Source organism: Ostrea edulis, chromosome 2, assembly GCF_947568905.1.
Source record: "Ostrea edulis chromosome 2, xbOstEdul1.1, whole genome shotgun sequence".
Taxonomy (NCBI): Eukaryota; Metazoa; Mollusca; class Bivalvia; order Ostreida; family Ostreidae; genus Ostrea; species Ostrea edulis.
Genome location: NC_079165.1, coordinates 19,956,140 through 19,980,865, shown reverse-complemented (window position 1 = coordinate 19,980,865; position 24,726 = coordinate 19,956,140). Strand labels below are relative to the sequence as shown.

At 34.3% G+C, this 24,726-nt stretch overlaps 1 protein-coding gene across 4 annotated transcripts; it reads right to left on the bottom strand.

Annotated features, from left to right (window-relative positions):
• Positions 1-789: 789 nt before the first annotated feature.
• Positions 790-20,248, bottom strand: LOC125667583 (probable nuclear hormone receptor HR38). Of its 4 annotated transcripts, none has more exons than XM_048901141.2 (11): positions 19,508-20,248; positions 17,776-18,325; positions 8,007-8,426; positions 5,687-5,778; positions 4,801-5,564; positions 4,507-4,687; positions 4,253-4,382; positions 3,982-4,142; positions 3,672-3,871; positions 3,382-3,560; positions 790-2,989 (listed from the first exon to the last, which is right to left on the bottom strand). In XM_048901141.2, the coding sequence occupies exons 4-11, from the start codon at positions 5,705-5,707 to the stop codon at positions 2,724-2,726; spliced, it is 1,902 nt and encodes a 633-aa protein (XP_048757098.2). In that variant the 5' UTR covers positions 5,708-5,778; positions 8,007-8,426; positions 17,776-18,325; positions 19,508-20,248; the 3' UTR covers positions 790-2,723. The 4 variants fall into 4 exon arrangements, with proteins under 4 accessions (XP_048757098.2, XP_048757099.2, XP_048757100.2 ...); XM_048901142.2 differs by having other exon boundaries at positions 8,007-8,393; XM_048901143.2 differs by having other exon boundaries at positions 8,007-8,304.
• Between the last annotated feature and the right edge of the window lie 4,478 nt (positions 20,249-24,726).

Here is a 24,726-nt window from a genome sequence, read left to right as displayed (position 1 = left end):
AAACGTTTAAGAGATTGCATATGTATACCCGCTTAAAACGTTTTTCTGTCTTTCGCGGGTACACGTACTCGGTGATACATTAAAAAAGATGGCGAAAAGGTTTGTTAATTTTATGTGTCATTCAGTGGAGTTTTATTTTTGTGTACCCTGGTAAGTGTTTGAAACTAAGGTTTTCACCATACTAGTCCAAAGGAATAATAAACAACTATAACAAGAAATGCTGTGTTGTAGTGTTCGATATGTGGCCTCCCTACTAGCTCTGGACAGTAGGTTAACTCCTTATCTCGATCTGTAGAGCACTGAACTGTCGTGCCAGAGGTCTCGGTCAACAGACATATATTTGGCGCCAACGTTGGGACCCTGGTACTCTCTCTAGTGGGTGAGAACGATTGCCCCAGAACCTTGTCGTTCTGAATAGGCCTAGTCATTTTGTACTTTTTATAAGCCTTTTAAGATATCACTGTTGAATACTAAATCCATATATACAATGCGAGTATGAATCTTGATAAAATATAGTACGTCCATTTTAACGGCTGGGAATTCCGACATAACGGAAAGTATAGAATATGTTTATAAGAAATGAATTTATATTTTTGAAATTACAATTACATAAGGTTATGAATTGCGAGTCTTCACGTCGGCATACTCCAAGAAGTGCGTTCATGAGTATGTCGGCGTGACGTGTTGCAGCTTATAAACCCTCATGTATTTTCGAATATGAAAGTTATATCATAAGTCCCATGTCTTTACTACAGAAAAGATGATTTTAAAAATCGGTAAGTTTCAGAGTTTTTTCGGTTTTCATAGATTTATTCAATTAAAAGTAACAATATGAACCTTAATACATAAACTATATTTAGAATGTATGAGTACACCTGCACTTTTAAAACATATAAATATGTATTTCGGAAAGGGAACCTTCGTGTAACATGTTTTAAGCGATCTGCGCATGCGTTACATATGGCACTTCATCATCAAACAATTAGATGCAACAAACTTAAAGATTACAGTAAGACATCCATTTATAATTATCAATCTTAGAAGACACACATAACTACTTATAGATTAATTAAAGTTAAACATGGAAATCCAAGAATACACACACGACTATATCAAAATTGAAAAGTATGACGAAATATTGTAAGTCTTCCACACTATCAGCATTAGTCATTCACATTTTCAAAGCAAGATAGGAAAATGAAAAATGCCGTTTCTCTCTGTAATCTACACAGGAATTGTGTATCTCTGAGCAAAATTTCACTTTATAATTGTACAGCGCAGTTGTATGCGAAAAATGTTTTTAAAATTTTCCATAGTAATAACCAAAAGGAGGCCAAAGGTCATTGCGTTCACCCAATAAGTCATTTCATACTTATGTCTTTAAATTTTTGGGCCCTACTGTTAGGTATCACACTGCCGACCCATTATCTGAAAAAATTCTTAGCTTTGCTCTTCAAAAGGATATTTTTCATCTCTCGCTTTTCAGACCCCATCCTGATCATAACAAAATGTCCCACATGTTCCTAAAAATTCATTCATATTTTTGTTCCCATCGTTTCATATAAAAGTCATCGCGAGAGTTCTGTTATTTTTAGTGGTTTTAGAAAACAATTATTTTTAATCTCTAGATTTATCCCCCTGGGGACGAAACCCTTTATTTGAACAAGATTGGACTAAGGGTCAAGTTAAGCTGATCTAATTTCAATTTCTGAGAAGGATCGACAGAAAAGATGGTTGGTATAACTTTAAAGCAAGTTAACTTGAGCTGAACTTGAAACATTGGTAGGCATCTCTATCAGATCAAGTCTACTGGCCTGCAATGTGATCTAGCAGATATGTCATATCATGCAGAAAGAGCAATATTATATTCTGTCCAGAAATGAAATGAAATTGTACATTGTGGTCGCTATTCTCAGTGCCATGGGTATTATCAAAAATAAATATAACAGATATCAAATAAATATAAAATCAAAATATGATTTTAATTTAGCGTGACTTTTATCACAAACTTAAAATCAGACAATTAACAACATTCACAAACATTAAACACCTAAATACGAGATAAATTACTACGCACGATTTGATGATTCATGTCTCGTAAACATATTAGCAGGCACGTAGCACCGTTCTTCAAAGTGTGTTGGAGGAGTTGACTTAACAATTTGTCAAAAATTCATAGCAAGAGAATAAAAAATCCTAATAGATGTTATATTACCCAAACTTCAAAATCCCACACCGGGGGTGGGGTGGGGTGTCAATCGATTACTTCAATGTTTCATTCTCATCCCCCACTCTCCCCCGTTTCTACGTGCCTGATTTAGAAAATTATTAAAGCATCGATGACGTATTTACACTTCTAAAAATGTTCCTTAAAAGGCTTGATAATACGGTACGATAAAAAAAAACAACCGTAAAAACGACAAAATATACAACATTTTTAATTTAAAAGGGTCAACGGAAGAGAGAAAAATCGTACAAGGACAAAGGAATACCTGTGTGTATCTGATGAACATCAAGAAATTCGATATCTTTAATGACATGCGACATAAGTTTGCTATAAAAGGGTGTCATGCCACGTGATAAAGCTTTTCATTCAAAGATCAAATACATGTATAAACGATTTCAGGTGAAATAATAAATCACAAAATGTACCACTGACACAAAAAATATCGAAAACACTGTGACATTACATGTAAATGAAGAACTGATAAGCAGGTCCATCGTTAGAACGGCAATTCACTGGACAAGAAAATGTCTTCTATCATGTGAGGAGCCGGAGAGACTTCACTTGTGTCCATTTTCAATAATTCCATTCGTTGAATACCCTGACGACTTAAGGTCCTCAATTCGGCTACTTTCCCAAGAATGGAGGAGAAGTAATTGGGCTTTTTCTGAGCGTCGCTGTTGTACACACAGTGATCGCGCAGGCTGTCGATGATTTTCATTTGGATCTCTTCCATTTTAGCTTGGTTTTTTAGCCCATGTCTCACTGCAATTTAAATTTTAATATAATGATCGATTACCCAAAACAAAAACAACAAAACACACACACACACAAAAAAAAAAAACCCCGCTGAACATAGTATTTTCAATTTACTGAATACATGTAGTTTTACATGCAAGGTGAAGATAACGAACAGTGATCAATCTCATAACTCCTATAAGCAATACAAAATAGATAGTTGGGCAAACACGGACCCCTGGACACACCAGAGGTGGGATCAAGTGCCTAGGAGGAGTAAGCATCCCCTGTTGACCGGTCACACCCGCCGTGAGCCCTATATCCTGATCATGTAAACGGAGTTATCCGCAGTCAAAATCAATGTGCCAAGAAAAACATATAAACAGAAAATTGGGTAGTTAATTCGAAATGCAACTTACAAGTAATGAGAGTCAAGGCTTCCATGCAGGCTAGCGCTGATATATCCAAAGACATTCTGTATAAGGACGTGCTGAAGTCAGCAATGGAGTTGATCCACTCTCCAAAAATTTCTTCGCACTGTTTTCGATGAAGAACTGTACCATTTTCAAAGATAACATTATCCGTATTTCCTTGCATCCTGCAAAATTTTTGACAAAAACATGAATGTATGATGAATGAAAATCAGTATTTTACCTTAAAATATTCAAAGATATAAAATACTATTGCTGCTGAATGTAATTTTCAATACCTGTAGGAAAGTCGTAAAACAAAGAGCTCGAGCGACGCAGATTTAAATAGCAGATTCTGGTCCTCTTGGCATATATCAGAAAAACCGGGAATTTTGGACGACCAAGCCTTGACGATGTTAACAGATGATGTGATCAGGTCATAGAACATGTTTGTTGTCTTTTCATTACACCCCTCCGTTTTGGTGCAAGGCACTTCATACTGTGAGGAAAATATAAACATCATAAACACCACGAAAACTTAGGAATTTGCAAGAGGGTGTTAAAACATACACAAATTTCTTTGAATTCCTTTATCTTTACGGTACTTACCTTTGAGTAACAATGGCTTGATTTATCAGGACTGGAATCTAAATGTGCTCGCACTAAAAGTGTAATGAGACTGACTGGCGGGGATGGGGACGATTCCTGCGGGCTCTTCGGCTTCGATGGAAGTCTGCCCCGACGTCCTTTAAGACTGTCAGTTCGAACAACTGTCAAAATTACAAATATTATCATTACATTACCTAGACACAAAATATTAATGTTCTTCTTATAAAGAAAGTAAACCAGTAAAAGTGTTATGATTATTTGAAATACCTACCCTCTTTTACCATTCCTACAGATAAACATTTCTGAAATCGACAGAATTGACACCGGTTTCGTCTTCGTTTGTCAACTGGACAGTTTTTGTCGGCCAAACAGACGTATTTTGCGTTTTTCTGAACAGTTCTCTGAAAGAAAAATCATTATGAGGTTAATACGAATTATCTTCTGTACATAGCCTGTCTGATTCCATTGCATCAACCACTACAGTCTGTATAGTAGTGGTGTATTATATACTACATTCAAAATTACCTTGAAAAAGCCTTTACAGCCCTCACAGGTTCTGACTCCATAGTGTTGGCAAGCAGCATTATCACCACACACGGCACACAACATGCCTTCCCGTTGTGGTGCTTCGTGGCCACTGATGGGAGAAGATCTTGATGAGACAGAAGTGGGGGATGTAGTGGGTGATCCCATGTGATATTTCAGTCTATTTGAAAAAAAAAGAGATTTAAAATGATAAAACAGAAACAATAGACAATAGATAAAATATGTTCCATATATCTTTAGAGTTATCTTTAAGTTAAGCATACATATATTTACCCATCATTTGATCTGGGTGGTGGAAGTGTGAGATTTAGTTGCCCATGGTGAGACATTTGTCTTTGGATTTGAAGAGAACTGTGATCAATTCCGTATGAGTTACGGAAGGGAACGTCGCGGCAGGGGTAACACACTTCTGATTGAGGTAATGGATTCCCTGGGAAGGGGCTGTCGTAATTATGGAATGTGCTTTCTCCCCGGGAACATATATTTGGATTGCCACTGTAGGCCTGTATTGAGGAATAGGCGGCCACTTTTTTGTCTAAGTTTGTATAATCCGTATGACTCTCAGAAAATACATTCTGGTGTGGTGGAAACAAACCAGAGCGAACAAATGGCTTTGTATTTTGATTTAATAATTGTTGCTGATAATGAGTATCCATCGCCGGGAAACTCTGGAAAGTGCCTTCATAGGCAAACACCGGTTCTTCCACTTTTTGATGTGCAACATTGCTACATCTTGTATTATCCCCAAACGAGACGGAGGGTTTCATCGGCTGTTTATCCATCAGAGAGCTCTCATAAGGAAATGGAGCATCAAACATACCGTGCGAACTTTGTTGGAATTCACATGAACCACTGCTGAATTGACTCGACATCGTGATAGGAGTGACATCGTCGTTTTGGAAAAAGTTATCTACAAACTCCGGGATGTGGTTGTTTCCGACATTAGGGGATTGAAACATGCCCGGTACCTGAGTTCCGCAGGAAGGGTATATACTGCAAGGGTCAGTTTGGAATCCCGTCCCGGCGTTATACGAGGACTGTAAAGAAATCAAAGGAGTGAATACTGGTGTTGATGACAATAAGAGTATCATACATTTGCTAGTCCATGCATCATTTCGGACTGTTTTTAATTTCTTTAACAGATTTTCCAAAACTATACCTGTGATTGCAAAAGCAGCATTGGGGATGTATTTTGACCTTCAGGTTTCTGCGACGAGAGACTGAGATCAACAGAGGTCGACGGAATATTAGCTGGAAAAAAATTTAAAAGAAAATGTATTTCATAATATGGTGTATATCATACACTCATTCATACTGTTTAACTTGTAGCTATTATGAATACCTGATTTTACTCCGTACGCGTTCATGACAAATCGAAATGCAAGACTTTTACAACGTGACATACAATTTATACATGTTTGAATGAAAATGTCGATCTTAATTATTGGAATCTATGTGCTATTATTCATTTGTCACTTCAGATCTTTGCTAACGTTTCTGTAGCCGTTTGATTGGTCTCCTAGTTGTAATGAAATATCATATGTAACAATTAACCCTGTCACTTTGTTTCTGACAAATTTATTTTCTTAAACCTTTAAACACAGTCACTATCTCCAGATAGTTTGAATTTTTAGAGTTTCTATAAACCAAATTAAATTGGTGTTGAGGCAGTGATATTTCATTTCCCTTTAAAAGAAGAACGAAATGTGTTTGTACTGCCTGATACAGCGGAGACCCCCAAATAAATGTATGAGAACTATATCATTAGGTGCGATTTTTTTTTCCATTCGAATCTGTCAACAGTTAATCTAATTCAAATTGGGAAATCGCACGGCAAACCAGTGTTATATGAGGGACGGGTTAAATATCCCAGCGTCTGGGTCAAATGGAGCTGTTATTTATTTGTTTCAGAAAGGAAACATCATTCTCTGCTAAATACCGAACTTCATAAAATTAACGATATTGGGGTTTTATATATTGATAAAGAACACACACCCCCTTTGAAAACGTATTTCTTGTTATATCAGAATGACGTCATGGAGTAGTGGCCAAGATTTCTCCAATTTTGATAAAGATGACATGATACAGTTTCCATTTGTGAACCCAGCTGATAGTACACCTTGAGCCACGTTTCTTACATACTCCCAAAGCAGTGTGATTATCACTGGGTTGGTTTCTATCACTCTGAATTCATATTGCGGATAGCTAGTGCATAGGGCCTCATTTAACAATATAACATGAAAAAAAAACTAATTTATACAAAATACAACGGAAACGAATTTTTTTTTTTTAAATGCTTAAAGTGTAGAACATAATTTCCCTATTCTTGTCTCTCTCTCTCTCTTTTTTTTTTTACATTCATTAGAAAAAATTTGCACTTCATGTTGACATGTAATAATCCAATTTTCCATCATTTCGCTAAAGAAATATTACGCCATGAAAATTAAAATCAATTGTATAACCGCATTCTTCTGACGATCATTATTACAGTTCTACCTCTTATGACACGCAATTCCGGATCTTGTTGACACAGCAAATTTATAATATGGATGTTAAACAGACTTGTCTAAATCAAGGTTAAATACAAGTTTTCGTTGTTAGTATGATTTACTTAGTATGCATTATTTCCCTTTAAGCACGTCTGCGAGAATATTCACCAGAAATTTGACATTTTGCACTCTCACACAATTACTTCCATAGAATATCCTATGATACTGCCAAGTTTAAAGGTTTAAAGACATTCCAGGACGTTGTACAATCTTCTCTCATTTTGTTGTAATATTTAAAAAAAGTAAACATTTTGTTTTTTAGCACTAGTCTTGTTATACTTTTGTAACACCTTGCAGTAAACAATGATGTCCTACTCTTCGGTGTCTTCTCTAAAGCATTCTCTGTACAATTCATGTGTTATGACTGTAGAGTTCCACATTTTCCTCCGTTATCGTTTGTCAACGAGAATAGGATTTTTTTTTTAAACAAAATGTAAAAGTGAATTTGTTTTAGTGCGTGAAATTTGATTTTTGGTGAGAATATGAAAGACATTTGCATTTTAGTGTGAATATGCAAGAAATTTGTTCTTAATGTTGATATTTTGATAGTATACAAATAAACCCAACCAACCTTTCCACAGATCTCTTGGAATCATTGTTACATGGAGAAATCAGGAATTAACTTTCTTTTGAAGTTTTCAGTTACAAACGGCAACGAGAAGCAAACAAGCTTGCAAACACAAATACATATTCCAGCTGATGCATTACTGAGTCTCACTAATGTTAACTGTGTAAAGAGAACAATTCTATGCTTTTTGTTATGAACCACAGCAATCGATGACAATTTAATGTTTAATTTTTTTCTTATTTATATTATCTAAATGTTGTTAAACTATCAACAAAATCTTTTGGGGCACTACCTGCAGATATTTATTACAATGCTATTTGCTAAGGAATAGAGATAGAAAAAAAAAAAGTAAAGTTGCTTACCTTCTAAAATGTTTAATTCCAAATCCTGATGCTGCAAAGATGTTTGTTTTGTAGAATCATGAAATTCAAAATTAAACGCCAGATTGCATTAAAATATCCAAGCCCGAGTATATTTTGGCTGCTATATTCCATGCATGTTACACCATCTCGACTAGACTTCAACATCGAGTAATAGTCTGCCATCACGTGTATATATTTCACCATCATCGTAATATGTCTATGAGAATACGTGTGACGTCACACAGCATCACCGCTTACGTCACCCAATTTGAATGTACATTCCTAGTAATTGTTCTATCTGTAACAGACTTTCTGATTGGCGGATTAAGTGAAACCCGCATGGCTGATTTCATGGTCGTGTCGTCAATCTAGGCTGCACTACTAAATCTAAACGTCAATATTGCGGCTGACGCAGATATTCTCAAATCAGAGTAAAAATAGATCAAAACATATATAAAACTTCGACAAAACCTCGATCTGACCATGTTGGGGGTTTCTACAAGGGCAGAAAAATCAATGAACTTGCATTACGCTGGTTAGTGCAAACACGACATTGAATCTGGGAATAGGAAACTAATAATAGATTTAAGATAATTTTAGAAATGGACGCTTTTCTGTATTTCAGAATTGATTTTTTCCCTTTCGTGACATAAATGCACCATATATGGCTAGATTGTGGTAAATACGAGGGTCGATTGTGCATACGTTATCACACCATTGCTTTGAATGTGGGTCAGTGAATTTACATCACCATGATGCTACTTGTGCGTTAAATAAAACCATAAACACTTTATAACGTTTCTAGTTATCAACAAAAACATTCTCAATGCTAAATATTATGTTCCGTGAATAAAGCAACAGAACATATATGAAAGCTCTCAAACAATTCCCGACTGGGATAGGATGTAGCTCATTACATTAATAGCAAAATGACCGAAAATGATTCGACAGTTGTGGCATTATATTTCCAGATAATATCACTGCAGTTTGGGACAATTGGCGGAGTCATCGCTCTAATTGAATGATTTAAATAGGCACGGGAGGGTGTTCTACCAAATGAAGTACTACTTTTACGCTTGTTGGGACATCCGTTTTCACACACAAATTTCCTTAAGTCTTGGAATGCTTCGGGTTTGCTATCGAAATGTGTTTTCTGTATATTTTTTCTTATCCATTCTTATGATCTGCAGATGTTTTGTTTATAAGAAAACACAATCCAGATTTGAGGTGCATTTATTTCCGTCTAGAAGCAGGACAAAATTGCACTCTATTGTAAAGAAGCAAGAATGTTCACTGATAAGCTTTAACTATGCATGGGGAATATCTATTATATTTTATGTTCAAATTGCCACCAGCAATATGAAAGAGACATGCATACAAGTATATTTATTTTTTTGAAAATCTACACAGGCATACTGTTACACAGGAAATTAGCCATGGTCACTGCTCGACTGGGAATGGCAGATAATTTTTTTTTTAGTATATAACGCATTTGATCATCAAACTGGGCTAAACATTCGTGTATACATGAATTAAAAGTACCCCCTTAACTGCGTAAGAGAAGAAAAATCAATATGAGGGTTGATATACATACTGCGTCATCGAATGAAAGCGGTAATCAATATATTGATAATAAAAAGATACTGAAAGTAAAATCCTATTCATAAGGACTGTTCATTCAGGGTCTTTATGAATTTATACTTCAGATATTAAATCAAACTCGGATTCTGCTATTCACTCGTAGACAATTTAAGGCAATTTGATATTTACGTCGCGATAAAGAGAAAAAAATTCAAGGTATGTCCAATTCTTTAGATATATATAAAAAAAATAATAATAAAAAACCTTTTACAACTTTTGAAAGATTTAATTATTCGTGTAGAGTATAAAATATTCGGAGGGCAAGGATCCCGGAGGAAAATTAGATGTCAAGATTGATAAACGGTTCTATTTAGCCGCAATGCACAATGTTAGGGCTTTAAATGCATTCGATTAAGATATAGGAGGGTTGAATTAGCATAACATTTTAAAACTTACACACAGTTCTAATTTTTTCTATAATGACATTGTTTAACTATCCGACCCCTATCTTGCCAAGTAGCACTTAAAATATGGTAAGTCATTCAAAAGAAACTTCCTATCTGATCACAATTCTGATTTCAAGGGAAGATATATTATTTACGATTTTTACATGCATTCAATTATCTCACTTTGGAGAAGTGTTTGTGCTCACTTAGTTTAGAATATCAAGGAGTATAGGGCATAATCATAGCCTTGAAATGTTCACTTTTAATTTCTATTGTACATGTAAAACATTTTACTACTTTATTATAACGTTTGAACTCCATCGGCAAAACAACACAATGTAGTCAACACTTAAAAGGTACTTTCCCTGATTTTCATTTAATTCAATGATATATCGGGGGGAAAGTGTGTCTTAAAATGCATATAATTAATTGTCGACCTTACGGAGGTTAACTTTAACGAAAGCTTTTGTAACAATTTTTTTCATTGGACAATAACATTGCAATAAAAGTGACCTTGGCAAAAGGAATAATGAATGTTATGTAAATTGATGAATATAAATGTATTACAGGTAATAAATAAATATATTAATTAACCTTGATAGCTGTAAAACTAACAATTTCCATCAATACATGTATTAGCAAAAGCGTTCAGTTGAATTTTTCAGGGTTGTGGGGGGAATATAATTGAAATTTATTAAAACAAATACAAAACATTTCACCCCAAGTCGTGTGGATTTCAACACAATATAGTAACTAAGGAAATTAGACAAAGCAATGTTATTTCTCTTTCTAATGCAGATAACTAAAAATTTTATTTTCCTTCGGTTAAAAAATATCATTTTTCTGCGAGTGTCATTGTGCACTTCGTAAATAGTGCCAGATAGTTTCGTTATAAGTAGAAATCAAATTGAGAATTGAAGAGAATTCTTCATTAGTGAATATATTATTTTACTATTGGAGTTTTAGTTGGTATGATGTATGATCTTAAGAGTTTTTTCTTAAAAACATTCTGAAATATCACCTCCAGGCTGTATATAAGTACTATGAAATATTATAATACATGAAAAAATACTTCATCAATTCACACCCTTATTCCCACAGCACAAAAGACACAGTATAACTCAGAGTTGGATCTAGAGAGGGTTACGGGGGTCGCAACCCCATTTTGGTTGAAAATGACTGAAATGGTTATTTTGTGTCATCTTGAGGAGCAGAAAAGGCACAAACTTGGGTTGCTACTCCCCGTTAAAAATTTTCCGGATATTAATTTTATAATGAAATAAAACAGTGAGAATGGTAAGTTGGGAGAGTGCACACGTTTTAAGAACTTAAATTATCTTTTAACTGAATGACTAATATAACTTACAAGGAATGGAATCAATAACGGAATTGTTTTAAATTTCGCAACAATTGAAAACAATACTATTTTCTTGAACCACAAGGAAGAGGAACCAAAAATCCATGATAATTTGTCAGATTAATTAAGTAAATTCATTAAACACCAGGAAATTATGTAAGAGTGAAACAGACCTTAGATAGCTATTAAAATTATTCAATGGAGATTTAAATGAAATATGCAAACTTTATCTGCTAGTCCCTACGTAAAACGCCCACCGATTAGTGTATTCCCACTCATTCATGAAAATTGATCGACTGGTTGTTTTTTTTCTACAGGTAAACGAAGTGTAAATGTGTTTTCTATGTTATATAATTATATCGTCATTTGGAAATCATAGATAAAGAATCAAATCGGAAATGAATAGTTTATTTACATTTTATTTGCGTACATTAAGAGCTATTTACAAGATGCAGACTGCGGCAATACAAAAATTCAAAGCTGGCTCGCCTCAATTCAGGTGAACAGATTTGCCGGTGGTGCGTTCAGATATAATTAGGCTTATCACACAGACAACTGTGGATTGTTCGCACTGTAACGCATGTCATGAAGAACTTTGGACGAATACTCGGGGATAATTTATAACGTTTTCACTCGAAGAGTATTAAACAAACGTTTTGCCATTTGAATATATACCAAATACCTATAAAGTCAATTTCTAAATACATGTATATACCAATTAACTATAAAGTGTCAATTTCTAAATAGTCAGTAAAATTATTTATATCTGAATTGAACATTCAAAAGTCTTTTCCCTATTGTACAGTCAATGTGCCCGTCTTATTGTTACTCTCTCTGTCCCGGTGTCTGTCCGTTTGCCATTGTTTCCGTCAATTTGTTTGTCTGTTCCTGTGTCTGTCCGTTTGCCATTGTGTCCGTCAGTTTGTTTGTCTGTCCGTCTCTGTGTGATTGATTGATTGATTGTTTTACGTCCCGTCGATAATTTTTCACTTATATTGAGACGTCACCAGCTGAACGTGAAGTACCACAAATTTAGACCTATGCTTAGCGCTCAGAGCCGTAGCAGTAATGGTTCTTTATCATGCCAACGCCTGCTGCGGCACGGGACCTACGTTTTTCAGGTCATATCCGAAAGACCCGTGATTCTCAATTTTAAATGCTGAGTGTTGGTAAAGGTGCAATCCCTACTTATTTTAACGCCTTAGATTTGACGCGGCCATGGCACGAGCGGGGCTCGAACTCACGATCTGCCGGTTACGAAGAGAATGCTCTACAACTAAGCTACCACGACTGGTCCGTCTCTGTTTGACTCTGTCCGTCTGATTTTCGCTGCCTATCTGTTTGTCACCATGTCTGTCTGTTTGTCACTATGTCTGTTCTTTGTTCGTTTCTATTCGTGACGTTTTTTGTGACGCGGTATCTCCTGTAGATTTCAATCTACAGGTTTTGTATTCAGTGATTTCGTGAACAACAGTCAGGATAAGATTAAAGATTCTGAAGTCATTGACAAGGTCACAACGAGATGATGACCTTGTGTTCAGGCTGTAGATGTCATGTTAGTAACAAGGTAAATGTATGCAGAAATAAAGATACCGTAGATCGGATGCACTATGTCAGAGGTGAAGGTCAAGATAGCCCTGATCGATGACGTATGCTTACAGTGACTCTAGATGACTGTCAATTTCGGAGTTTTCTAAATACATGTACTATATAAGTGGAATTTTTAGCGAGCCACAAATTTAGCGATTTTTCTATAAGAATGGACATACATGTGCATATACAATGTATATATATTTAGCGAGAGCTATTCAGGATTCAAACAGAATTTTAAAAGAAATTGATTTTAAATGATTTACAGTAAGCCAAATCTTTAACAGAGAAATGCAAGAAAATTACATAATGACGAAATCTCGGGTGGTTAATTTCCATGATTTCGGCTTACCAAAACAAACACAGATCCCAATACTAATATATCCGCAACCATTTGGTTCTTGTTATATTAACAAACTTGTTTCTATGTTTACAAACCTATTGCTATATTCACAGTTTTGTTGCTGTATTTACAGTCGTGTTGCTATATTCACAAAACCTTGTTGCTATATTTACAGACTTGTTGCTATTTTTACAGTCTTGTTGCTACATGTATATTTACAAACTTATTGCTATGTTGTTATATTTACAATCTTTTTGCTACAGTCTCGTTGCTGTGTTTACATTCTTGTTGCTACAGTCTCGTTGCTGTGTTTACAGTCTTGTTGCTACAATCTTGTTGCTGTTTTTACAGTCTTTATTCTAAAATTTCATTTAATACTCCTTTGCAGCATGTCAGACTTATGCTGTGTTTACATGTATGCTATCGCCTGCCATATGCTAAATAGATCAACAACAAAAAAAACCCACATACACTCAAAAAAACATTAACATCTGAAAATCTATAATTCAGTATATGTTTTAGGGTCAAAAATAAAACTCAATAACAGTAATAAATGTTGAAAAATCATTTTCACAAAACCTTGACGTTGAGAGGATTGTGGTGAACTTAATGAAACAAGTCCAACACCTAGTTTATAAAACAATTTATCATCATATAGATAAAATTGTTTACAGATGTTAGCATTGAAAATAAATTCAGAATAAACAAACTGGCAAGTGTTCAAGCAGTACATGTATAATGCACTTTACACATCTTCCTGAACAAGATATCGTCAGCAGAGCACGCTTCAATGGTCACCACTAAGTCAAACACCAAACTTGACTTTCAGATTTATTTATTTTTTATTATTAATTTTTTTGGTGATTCTGTTTTATTGAGCATTTGAAATTATGACTTAGTTTTGACAATATGCTGATGATTTAATGCTAATTTTAGGGATGGTTTTCAGCATTCTTAATATTCGCTCTATACTCCGAATACACAAGTGCACAACAGCATCTAAGCGCTTTTCGAGTTTGATTAGATTGAATGATCTAATATATTTGGAATAGATAAATGATAAAGTTGACTCACCATTGACAATGTTCCTTTGAGATTGAACAGAAAATTCTCGGGTATTCAAAGCAACAGAGTAAAACTCTTGATAACATACTGAAGAAGATCCAAACAAGTACATACGCCCACAGAAGGACTCAGCTATTTCCTTGTTTCAAGGACTTCTACGGACAAAAGATGTTTCATTAAAAGTTAAAAATTTATTTTTGATTACACTTTCTTATTTTTACTGAATGGGTCTTTTGTAAATATGTCTTTTTACATGCATATGCTTGCGACCTTGTTTCAAAAATCGAACAATAGCGTATTCATTCATGATGAATTTTTTTTTTATATCTGTCATACTAGTTTATAACTTTGTCTTGTAGTAAACAAAAGAGTAGTTGTCCATCCTAAAAAGAGTCTTATTTTGAATGGAACCTTTTTGCCCTTGTTCTAACCATTGTAGCTGGTTGGATAACGATATGAAAATGACGTTATTGATGATTTGCGTAAACGATTCATATGGAAATATGAATTCTTCATTGAACGCAACTGTAATATTAATTATTTTTATGATATACTATACTTCAACGAACCTAGAGACGAAGTTGAAGATTATAAACGTAAGTTTCTTTTTATTTCACGTTTTGTTTCTTTCTTGTTAGCTATATGCTGTCCTTTGAATGAATTATTTCAGAACTCAACATTTCAAACTTGTTATATACACAAGTTTTTTTTATCCATTCAAATTGTATTACCGCATAACATCTTTTTAGGTAAATAATATCAAAATGTATTTTAAGATGTTTGAAGTATTGTTTCCTCGGGGTTATAAATTAGATAGCATTTGCATGTACTCTATAACTTGTATTTGTACCTTCACTACATGTAATTTTCTAGTCAGTCTCAAAGGGGGATCACACTTTACCTGACACCTATGTACATGTTTCAGCAGGTATTGTTTATTCAGGTGATCACCCTTAATTGTTTGTTATACATTTTACTTAACAATTTACCTTATGTCATTCAATAAATGACATATTCGACAAAACTGCATTACAGTGTTGGGTTATTTTCCACTGCTGGGACTGATTCTTTTCATAGGAAGCATAACTATCATTTGTTGTTTAACTAAGATACCAAACACTTTCCATCTGTATCTATCATGAAATATCCCATTTATTTTAGCATTAAGAATGGTAGTTTAGATAATCTTAAAATCGTCGCCATTTCTTTTGCCATGTTTCTTATGTGTATCTTTCAACTTCCTTAAATGGCTAAGGTTTGCATATATGTGTTAGGGTGTGCTGTGTGCTAGTTTCACCATAGAGAATAGTTATTCTGAAGGTTCTCCCCTGTTCCCACGTTATCAGTTACGATTCTTCATCACATTTTCATGAAACTTGGTATGAGTATTTGATTAAATGGTGTATATATATATCATGAAAGTCAAGATCATTTTATGCACCTGGCCCGAACTTCTCCTACCAACTTTAATCGAATATTGGACTTTACTCACACTTTGACTGTTCAAATGAAAGAAAAGTTTGAGATTTTTTTTTGCGAGAAATCTAAGCCTGGGCATTTTAAGCAAATAAAGTGGTTATGGACATATTTTGTTTCAAAAATTTCTTACATGTAAACCGACTCACAATTCAAGCTAGCTTATCATGAGAAATTGCACAGGAATTTTTGCAAATTAGTAAACAATTTTTGATGCATTTAGGGAAAATCGTTAGAAAAAAGTGGAATTTTACACCTCTGTACAAACAAGGAACAAGCATGTGTAGCGATCTACGTGAGCGGATCAAAGGATCTGATTTTGATCAGATTTCAAACAAAGCTTCGGTGACGTAATGACTGAGTATGTGTATATGTAAATGCTTATTTCTGGTATATCTTTGTTCCGCTTTATATATCTATCAAAGTCCATACCATAAGTAATGTAGTATGCACTATCATTTTAATTGTGCTTATGTTACATTGTCTCAGAATATTAGCCAGAACATCATTGTATTTACATTTCATGCTGTTACTAATCCTGGTTTGGAACTGGCATTGTCCAATGCTACATTTACTTCTATCATTAATCAAGATCCTCGTTTCGTAAATGAAATTCCATTATTTCATATTTTATTGGTATCATATATATCTGTAATCATTTACACTATGATATTTATGATAATTAATTTATATGCATATATATATAATGTGTACACCCTTCATTAATATCAAGCTTTATAAAAGAGAGGGATCAATATTAGCCTATGGACTTGTTTCCCGATCTTTTTCTCATACCTTTACTTAATAATTTTGAATGCACATGTACATGAATAACGGATACAATATTGTTTGAACTAAACTATGACATGATAAATTGAAGTAATTTTCCCCAGTCTTTTCAAGGATTTTGTACTGTTTATTACGGACCCAAATTCAGAGCCTTGTTACATAGTACTCCCTTACTTGCGCATTAACATATAATTCTGAAATAGATTTGCCATTCAAAGAGTACGTGTGGGGTTCAGGGAATTTTCGCAATCTCAGGGCTACGATCACTAATTATCTTTGATAAAATGCAACACAATGTCATTTAATCATGTATAGAAAGAAAGTTTCGTCGTGTTGAAGAAACATGATTTTTTTTTAAATTTACAAATGTACACGCACCACTGTGCATTTTGGATAAGATGTGGTTGATGCCCCGGATGGAGAAACATAAAAAAAAAATTTTCTCTATATATAGCCAAGGTGTCCATTAAGTAATTCATTTGATTTTAAAAACATTTTATTGTTTCAGAGCAAAATTAATCCGCGGTGCATTGTTATTGCATATAATATTCAATATTTCAATAAATTATGTATGAGGCCCTAAAGATTGAAATAATACTGTATATAGAATTTAATGGTCTATGGGCCAGGGCGTTCTATTTTTAACCATCTTGCTATTCATAGACATTAATTTGCATTGTTGCTTCAAGGAACTGTGCACTTTTAAAATGAAGGGTCAGCCCATGATGGAATAATAATTCGTTGGGGACTAAATTTCAAGCTTAATTTTTAGGTTTCATGGGATAGTTTAGTATTATGTATATGTTTACAGAAACCCCTGTGGCTATGTAACCACGAAATCCTCAATCGATAGACGAGTCACCACCAAAAATAATGAATTAACTTTGATTTTTTAGAAGAGAAATTTCTATTTTTGTCCAGATAATAATGCAGTTAGTTTATTGATAGATTTTATTGCCTAACTTTAGATGAGATTAACTTATTTTTTTGTTTTGGATATGATTTTCATGTCGCAAATTTATTGTGGTTTTGGCGGGAGTTTAAATATTATCATCATGAAAAAGTTTGCAGATTTAAATGATATGTCATATCTTTCTTTTTTTATTATCAATCATTTCTCACTTTAAAATTTTGCCCTGCATTCATATACTCCAAATGTACTGTCAATAAAGTTTGGTGGTACTCCATATTGCATCCGTTAATCCATTCTAAAAACTCCTTTATCTGCATGGTGAAAATGCACTGGCACCGCGAGCTGAGAATGTAGTCATCCCATATCAATGCTCTCCTCACAAAGCACACTTATGTATTCCAAATATATTCCTTTTCTTGTATAACCAACAAAACAGAAAAACAGTATCCATCCTTTTTATTTTGCTAAAATTCTGTTCATCACAAATCGCACATTGTACATACCGAACAATAGTAACCTCTGCAAAAATACCCGTTATATATTGTGCAATGATCGGAGTCTGGTAAGCTTAACTTGTAATTTTGACATTTTGTTTAATGTCAGCAAAAGGTTGCATCCAAATGCTAACAAACCCCTAATTACCATATTGGATGAGGGTGTTCTATGACATTTATAAGAAGAGATAGATCGTCCCGCTATGTGGGATCCAAAATGCCTCTTTCATCTTTGTTTATGAAGTAGATATCGGGATCGGTGTACCTGCAAATAGATTACGATATGAATATTATAATGCTTGGGTTATTTTTTTTTTCATTTGCGATGGACATCGATATCTGAATACTGATCTATTGATAGTTCCCTGACTGCGAGCAAATTGTCTATATAGCAAGATTAGTGAAACCATTATTGACCTTTAAGTCACATACACGTCAATATAAAGAGTGCAGAATCTAAGCCGTCCTCAAAGAATGGGTACAGTTAAACTTGGATAATTTTATATACATGTATTTACATTTCCAATGTTTTTGCCTTTGATATCTTTACAAATTGTATTAATAGCCATTTCCTCATAAAAACGCTGCAGTTGTAAACGATGCGCGTATGAATCTTGATAAATATAGTACAGCTATCGTAACGGATAGAATGTAAGGAATAAATTTCATTTTTAAAATACTTGAGGGTATGAACTGCAACGCTTCCCGCCAGCCTACTTTCATGAAGTGAAGTACCAATGCGCTTCTCGAAGTACGCCGACGTGAAGCGTCACAGTTCATGTATTTCAAAAAATAAAATTTATTTCTTAAATGTATCTATTGACTTGGGGTGTAAAGTTCTTTTAATAATACATACTGTACATGTATATGCCAGATTATGTCATAGCAAAACCACCTAGATGAGTTTGAAACTTGGTATAGCAGATTTGGCTGTCCAAGCAAGAATCTTTCGAGTCGTATTCTTTTGTAAAAAAAAAAAAAAAAAAAAAAAAAAAAAAAAAAAAAAAAATAAAAAAAAAATAAGTGTATAACGAAACTTAAAACACCACGTGGACAAATTAAAATTTCCACCTGTGAAGACTACAAAATCTTTCTAATGATTTTGCGCAATACTAGTATCGAAACAAGCACAAGCGGGATACTGACGTCATGGGGCCCCCGCCTTTGAATTTAAATTTTCAACAACATGTGACCAATCATTAAAATGATTAAGTATAATTATATTGTATTTTACTATATTCTTCAGTTCAAGAATATTTTTACGGAGAGAGAAAAAATGAGGTGAATTTACGAAAGAATACTTTGTCTAGACCATGTTACAATGGACTAAATCAAATTTTGAGGTCCGAAGGATGGTTATATCAAAATAATGATATGTTTAAACAATATCTTAAAGACAATATGAATAATGGAGACAGAAGAGATGTATGAATTTACGAATACGAACCTGCAGACGACACACCAATCATCATAGAATCCATCCGTGTCCAAATACGGCAAACTCAATTTTAGTGTCCAAATACTGCAAATTCAATTTTAGAGGCATATTGTGCATTGAAATCTTTCATAAATATTTAATAGTTTGCGGCAGCTAAGAAAAGTTCCTTATATATACATTTTGAAGCATTCTTTCATAGTAACAGAGATAGCTAACGCATTTTGTGCATTGACGCAGAGGATTACGTTGGTGTAGCCCATAGCGAGGAGAAATCAATGAAGAATTACGTCGGAGGGATCGATCTTGCAAACGACATACTTTTTCTTGCAGCGTACAAAAATTGGCCATCGTTTGCTTCCAAAGGCATCGATTGCCATCTATATTTAATTACAGATGACGTCAGACATCCTCTCATAATAGAAATATGTGACGTCAAACTTGGGGATTACCTCGTCGGGACTACACGGTTTACTAAATTTAGATACAATAAAAAGACAATCGTTTATCATCACGTTAGAGGCTATATTTCCGTGCTATCATGCTGTTTTTAAGTGCGATTTCAAAAAAATAGTTTCGGTTTTTAGAGGAGAAAACAAATCAATACATTTGAAGACATATTGTAAAAAAAAAAATCTTCAAAAGGGCTAAGTGGGGATCTGAAGCGTGTGGAATAACGATCTTCGCCGGATGAATTAGGACTGTGTAGTTATCTACCCTTTAGAAACGCACATTCAAACGCCGGATAGCGCCTGTAAATACTAAAATAGTGCTATATTTTCTATCAAGCAATCTATATGTAAACAAAAACGTGACACGAGCCTTGCATACATAACAAAGAATTATGAGCATATGTATATCTCTTGCAACTCAACAAATGACATTCAAATTTTTGCTGACCAATATAGAAAGGAAAAGAATAGAATTGTGAACATTTGCCCCTCTAATGATATATTCTCTCTCTCTCTCTCTCTCTCTCTCTCTCTCTCTCTCTCTCTCTCTCTCTCTCTCTCTCTCTCTCTCTATATATATATATATATATATATACTGTTGTATTTAATCTGTTCGACAGTAGCGATTAACCATTTCGCACTAGACAAACATTTTGTTCACTGTAAAACAAATTCTTGGGGGTTTAGATGTTCAAGTCACCCCTGTTTAAAAAGTGTATGTTCCAAATGGCAACATAATACAACATAAAATTGGACCATTACCATTCATTTAAATTTACGGTGGCCAATTTTCATGCATTATGAAGATTGTCGTTTCGTTGGGATGTAATTTCTGATACATTTAAAAAATTCTAAATTGTGTATTTTGTTGTGATTTGAAATTCACGAGATACGGGTACTCACGAAATTCACGAAAATTGAGCCCCCATGAACTCTACTGATTCCACAGTAAGCTGATTGTCTATCGAACCAACGAATATGATCGCCAACAGATTCCCCTAGGGTGCGGTGGTGACTGAAATTAATCAAGCTTAACTGTTCAGTCATCATATACCCCCGATCAAAATCTTTAAAGTGTGACTAATCAGAAAAGTACTGATACTGTGCGTGTTACATGCAGTGCCAGAACTGCTGTTTATTTGCATGTCTCTGTTTGGTGGAGATTGGGTTCTGCAAACGTTTGTTACAATTTACATGCGTTGTCTCTCGGTCAGGTACTGTTAGAAAAATGTGTTTCCTTGTTTAGAATAGGCAATTGTGACGGAATAAAACTGAATTACGGTGAATCTTCCTAGAGAAAATGATTCTATGTCAGGGTATAATATTAGAGTTGTTTGATATTAGTATTCCACTCATGAAATGTTATCAAAGAATAATTATATGACATTTGTTTTAAACATCGTCCCTGCGTACATGTAGAACATGTTGAAAATTGTGTTTACTTCTCTTGAATATAGGACTTTGTTCTGTGTAATATTGAATTCAGTTTAGAAGTTTTGATCCAGTTTTTTCTTTCCAATACAATAAGTAATGATTGATCAGGTACGAGCTGAATATCATTAATACGCTGTTGTCCTGCAGTAACAGCCGTGGAATATTGAATAAACATAAATATTTTCATTATTTTGGATATCAACTACAGTGAAATATTTTGGATACATGAGTATGTAGTTTTAAACTGCGACAAATTCAGTTTCATAATCTAACTTTTCACCGCGATAACTGAGCATTCTTATTTCATGATATACTATAGCACAAATTGTTCTGTCACTCATAGCGAATAATGAAATGAATAATTCACATAGTTTGAATTTTAACCTAATTTATATAACTTATCTTTTGCTTTGTTTTACATATTCTTTGCGTTTCCAGAAAACTAAAAACTTATTTTGTCATCCCGTGGACACATTTGCATTTCATGTCGTAAGTTTACTGTCGAAAGTTCTTTGCTAAATCATATTGAGAAAAGTACTTATCTGATTTCATTTTAATTTCTTGACTGCATGGATGTTTTATTTTTTGTATGTCCTACCAAATGCACAAGTTGAAGAAAAAATAAATAAAACTCAAAAAGATTAAGACTTTTTTTCACACGAAGCACAAACTTTCTAATACATTGGCTAAAGAATTATATTTGATCATCAATATATATATATACTGGATCTAAAATTCTAAGCTGCTGCACAAATTCACAAACGCAAAAGTTATCCAGTTGCATTGACAATTTTGAAATCGCCATAAAACGAATGTAGTCAACCCACAACAATTTTTTTTTTCAATTTGAATGTCGTTGTAGAAATGAACATTTAACCAGTCTATGACAATGTAATGAAGAAGTTTCTGGCTATTTAAGTATTGTAACCATTTCGCACTTGCAATTTGTTTTCCTGATTTGTCTACCAATGAGGAAAAAATGAAAGAAAAGTAAATGATTCACCTATTTCTGCGTGGTTCTTTGAGGAATTTGATAATGGCTTCGTGCAACTTTCTGTCAAGAAATCTCTTTACAGCTCATCTTTGTTTCCTATATATTTGCAGAAATTATATTTGTCCTGACTTCAATTTTATAATTTTTGAGATCATTAGTATTTTTGAAAAATCTCTTGTTGAATCATTTTCATTTGTTTAAACTTTCAAACTGATACCAAGAATAGTGTGATCTACAACACTGTTGATCAGAAATAAGATGTGGTTATACGATGTTTTTTCTGATAGACTTTATTAGTAAGTAATAAGAAATATGACATCACAGATATGATGATTTTCAGGGTTTTAGGAAACATTGTGTCTGAAAGGCACAAAGTGTCCGCATAGCTTAGATATTTTCATATCAATGTTTTGTTTCTGTTACACGTTTTTTATTGAACATAGACAATAACGGCAAAATAGCAATTCAACTTTATGACAAACGGTGGCTTCGGCTACATCATTGTCAATTTCCAATAATTCCCATTATCACCTGCATATGGTGTTGATGTCTCTCAACTGATCAGATACACAAGAGAATGTTCTGCATATGATCAATTTTTAAATGGAGACGGGCTACTGACAAATAAGTTGATGTTGCAGGGGTTTCATTCGTCTTGTTCAAAGTCAGCATTTCACAAAGTCTATGCTCAGTAGGGTGGTGTAATTTACAACCACAACCTGTCCTTAGGTCGAATGTTGTACCATGTGTTTCATACCAAATGTTAGGCCGTTCCCTACATACTGATTATGACTACGGATTTCTAGTATTCTGTTTAACTGATCAATATACAAGCTTCAAGGCGGATGATAGCGGTCAACACGGAATACTTACTCCTTCTAAGCACCTGGCCTCGACTCTGCTGTGGCTAGGGGCCCGTGTTTGCCCTACTCTCGGTTTTGAATTATTTATAGAATTTATGAAATTGGTCACTGTTCGTTATTTTCACTTTTTTCATTCATCAAACGTAACAAAAGGCATACATGTTCTTCGATTTCGAAAGAAATGTTATACGATATAGTTTTAACAAGAGGTACTGTGAGCAATGCTCACTAAGAATACCCCCCGCTTACCCCAATCTCTCAAAGGGTGTTGTTAATAGGTATGAATTACCTCTTTCCTGAGTGTAAAAATATGGTATGCCTTTGTAGAAGAAAATGGAAGATATAGTTCGAACACAAATCCATGGCATAAACCTATAATGTTGACCATGAGATCAAAGGTCAAGGTCATAAAGAGGTCATGAATGTACATGACACATAGTCTTATGGTGATACACCCATGTCTTATGGTATGACTATGTCAAAACCCTATAATCAATTTTGACCTTGAGGTCAAAGTTCAAGGTCATATAGAGGTCATGAAGGTACTCGATACATCGTCTCATGGTGATACACTCATGTGTCAAATATGGTATGCCTATGTCAAAGAACAAAGAAGTCATGACCCTGACACGAATCCATTATAAAAACTTTTAATTTTGACCTTGAGGTCAAGGTCATATGGAGGTCATAAAGGTACATGACACATCGTCCCATGGTGGTACACTCATGTGTCAAATATGGTATGCCTATGTCAAAGAACAAAGAAGTCATGACCCTGACACGAATCCATTGTAAAAACTTTTAATTTTGACCTTGAGGTCAAGGGTCAAGGTCATATAGAGGTCATGAAGATACTCGACACATCGTCTAATGGTGATCCACCTGTGTGCCAAATATGGTATGCCTAAGTCAAAGAACAAAGAAGTTATAGCCCGGACACAAATCTGCACAGACAAACAGACGGACAGACAGACGGACGGACGGGCGGACAGACAGGGTGATTCCTATATACCCCCCTGAACTTCGTTAGGGAGCCAATTTCATTACGATTCTTACAATTATATATAGGAAATAGATATATGTACTGTAATCTCGATCTCTTCATTCAGTGATAAGTTTCTAAGAGAAGAGTATCTTCAGGCTGGTATAATAAAAAGTACACTTTTAGATTGAAAACTTGATTTCTTTCCTATAATCCATTACAGTGATGGAAACTTCTTTTTTTTCATTCAACCACACGAGTACCAATAGAACTGGTATAAATAAAAGTACAAGTTTACTTAAGATACTGATCTTAAGTTCAATGATGCTTACATTACCAATGTTTTTGCCTTTGATATCTTTACAAATTGTAATAATAGCCATTTCCTCATGAATGCGCTGCAGTTGTGATCAATGCGCGTATGAATCTTGATAAATAAAATCCGTCCATTTTAACGTCTGGGCATTCCGAAAGAAATGAAAGTAGAATGTAAATATAAAAAATAA

Bases quoted from the DNA above. Each gene is read 5' to 3' on its own strand.
- LOC125667583 (XM_048901141.2), bottom strand. From the start codon at position 5,707: ATGCTGCTTTTGCAATCACAG. The intron at 5,565-5,686 runs GTATAGTTTTGG...ATTTCTTTACAG, and splicing joins TGCTGCTTTTGCAATCACAG to TCCTCGTATAACGCCGGGAC. The intron at 4,143-4,252 runs GTAGGTATTTCA...TAATTTTGACAG, and splicing joins TGTAGGAATGGTAAAAGAGG to TTGTTCGAACTGACAGTCTT.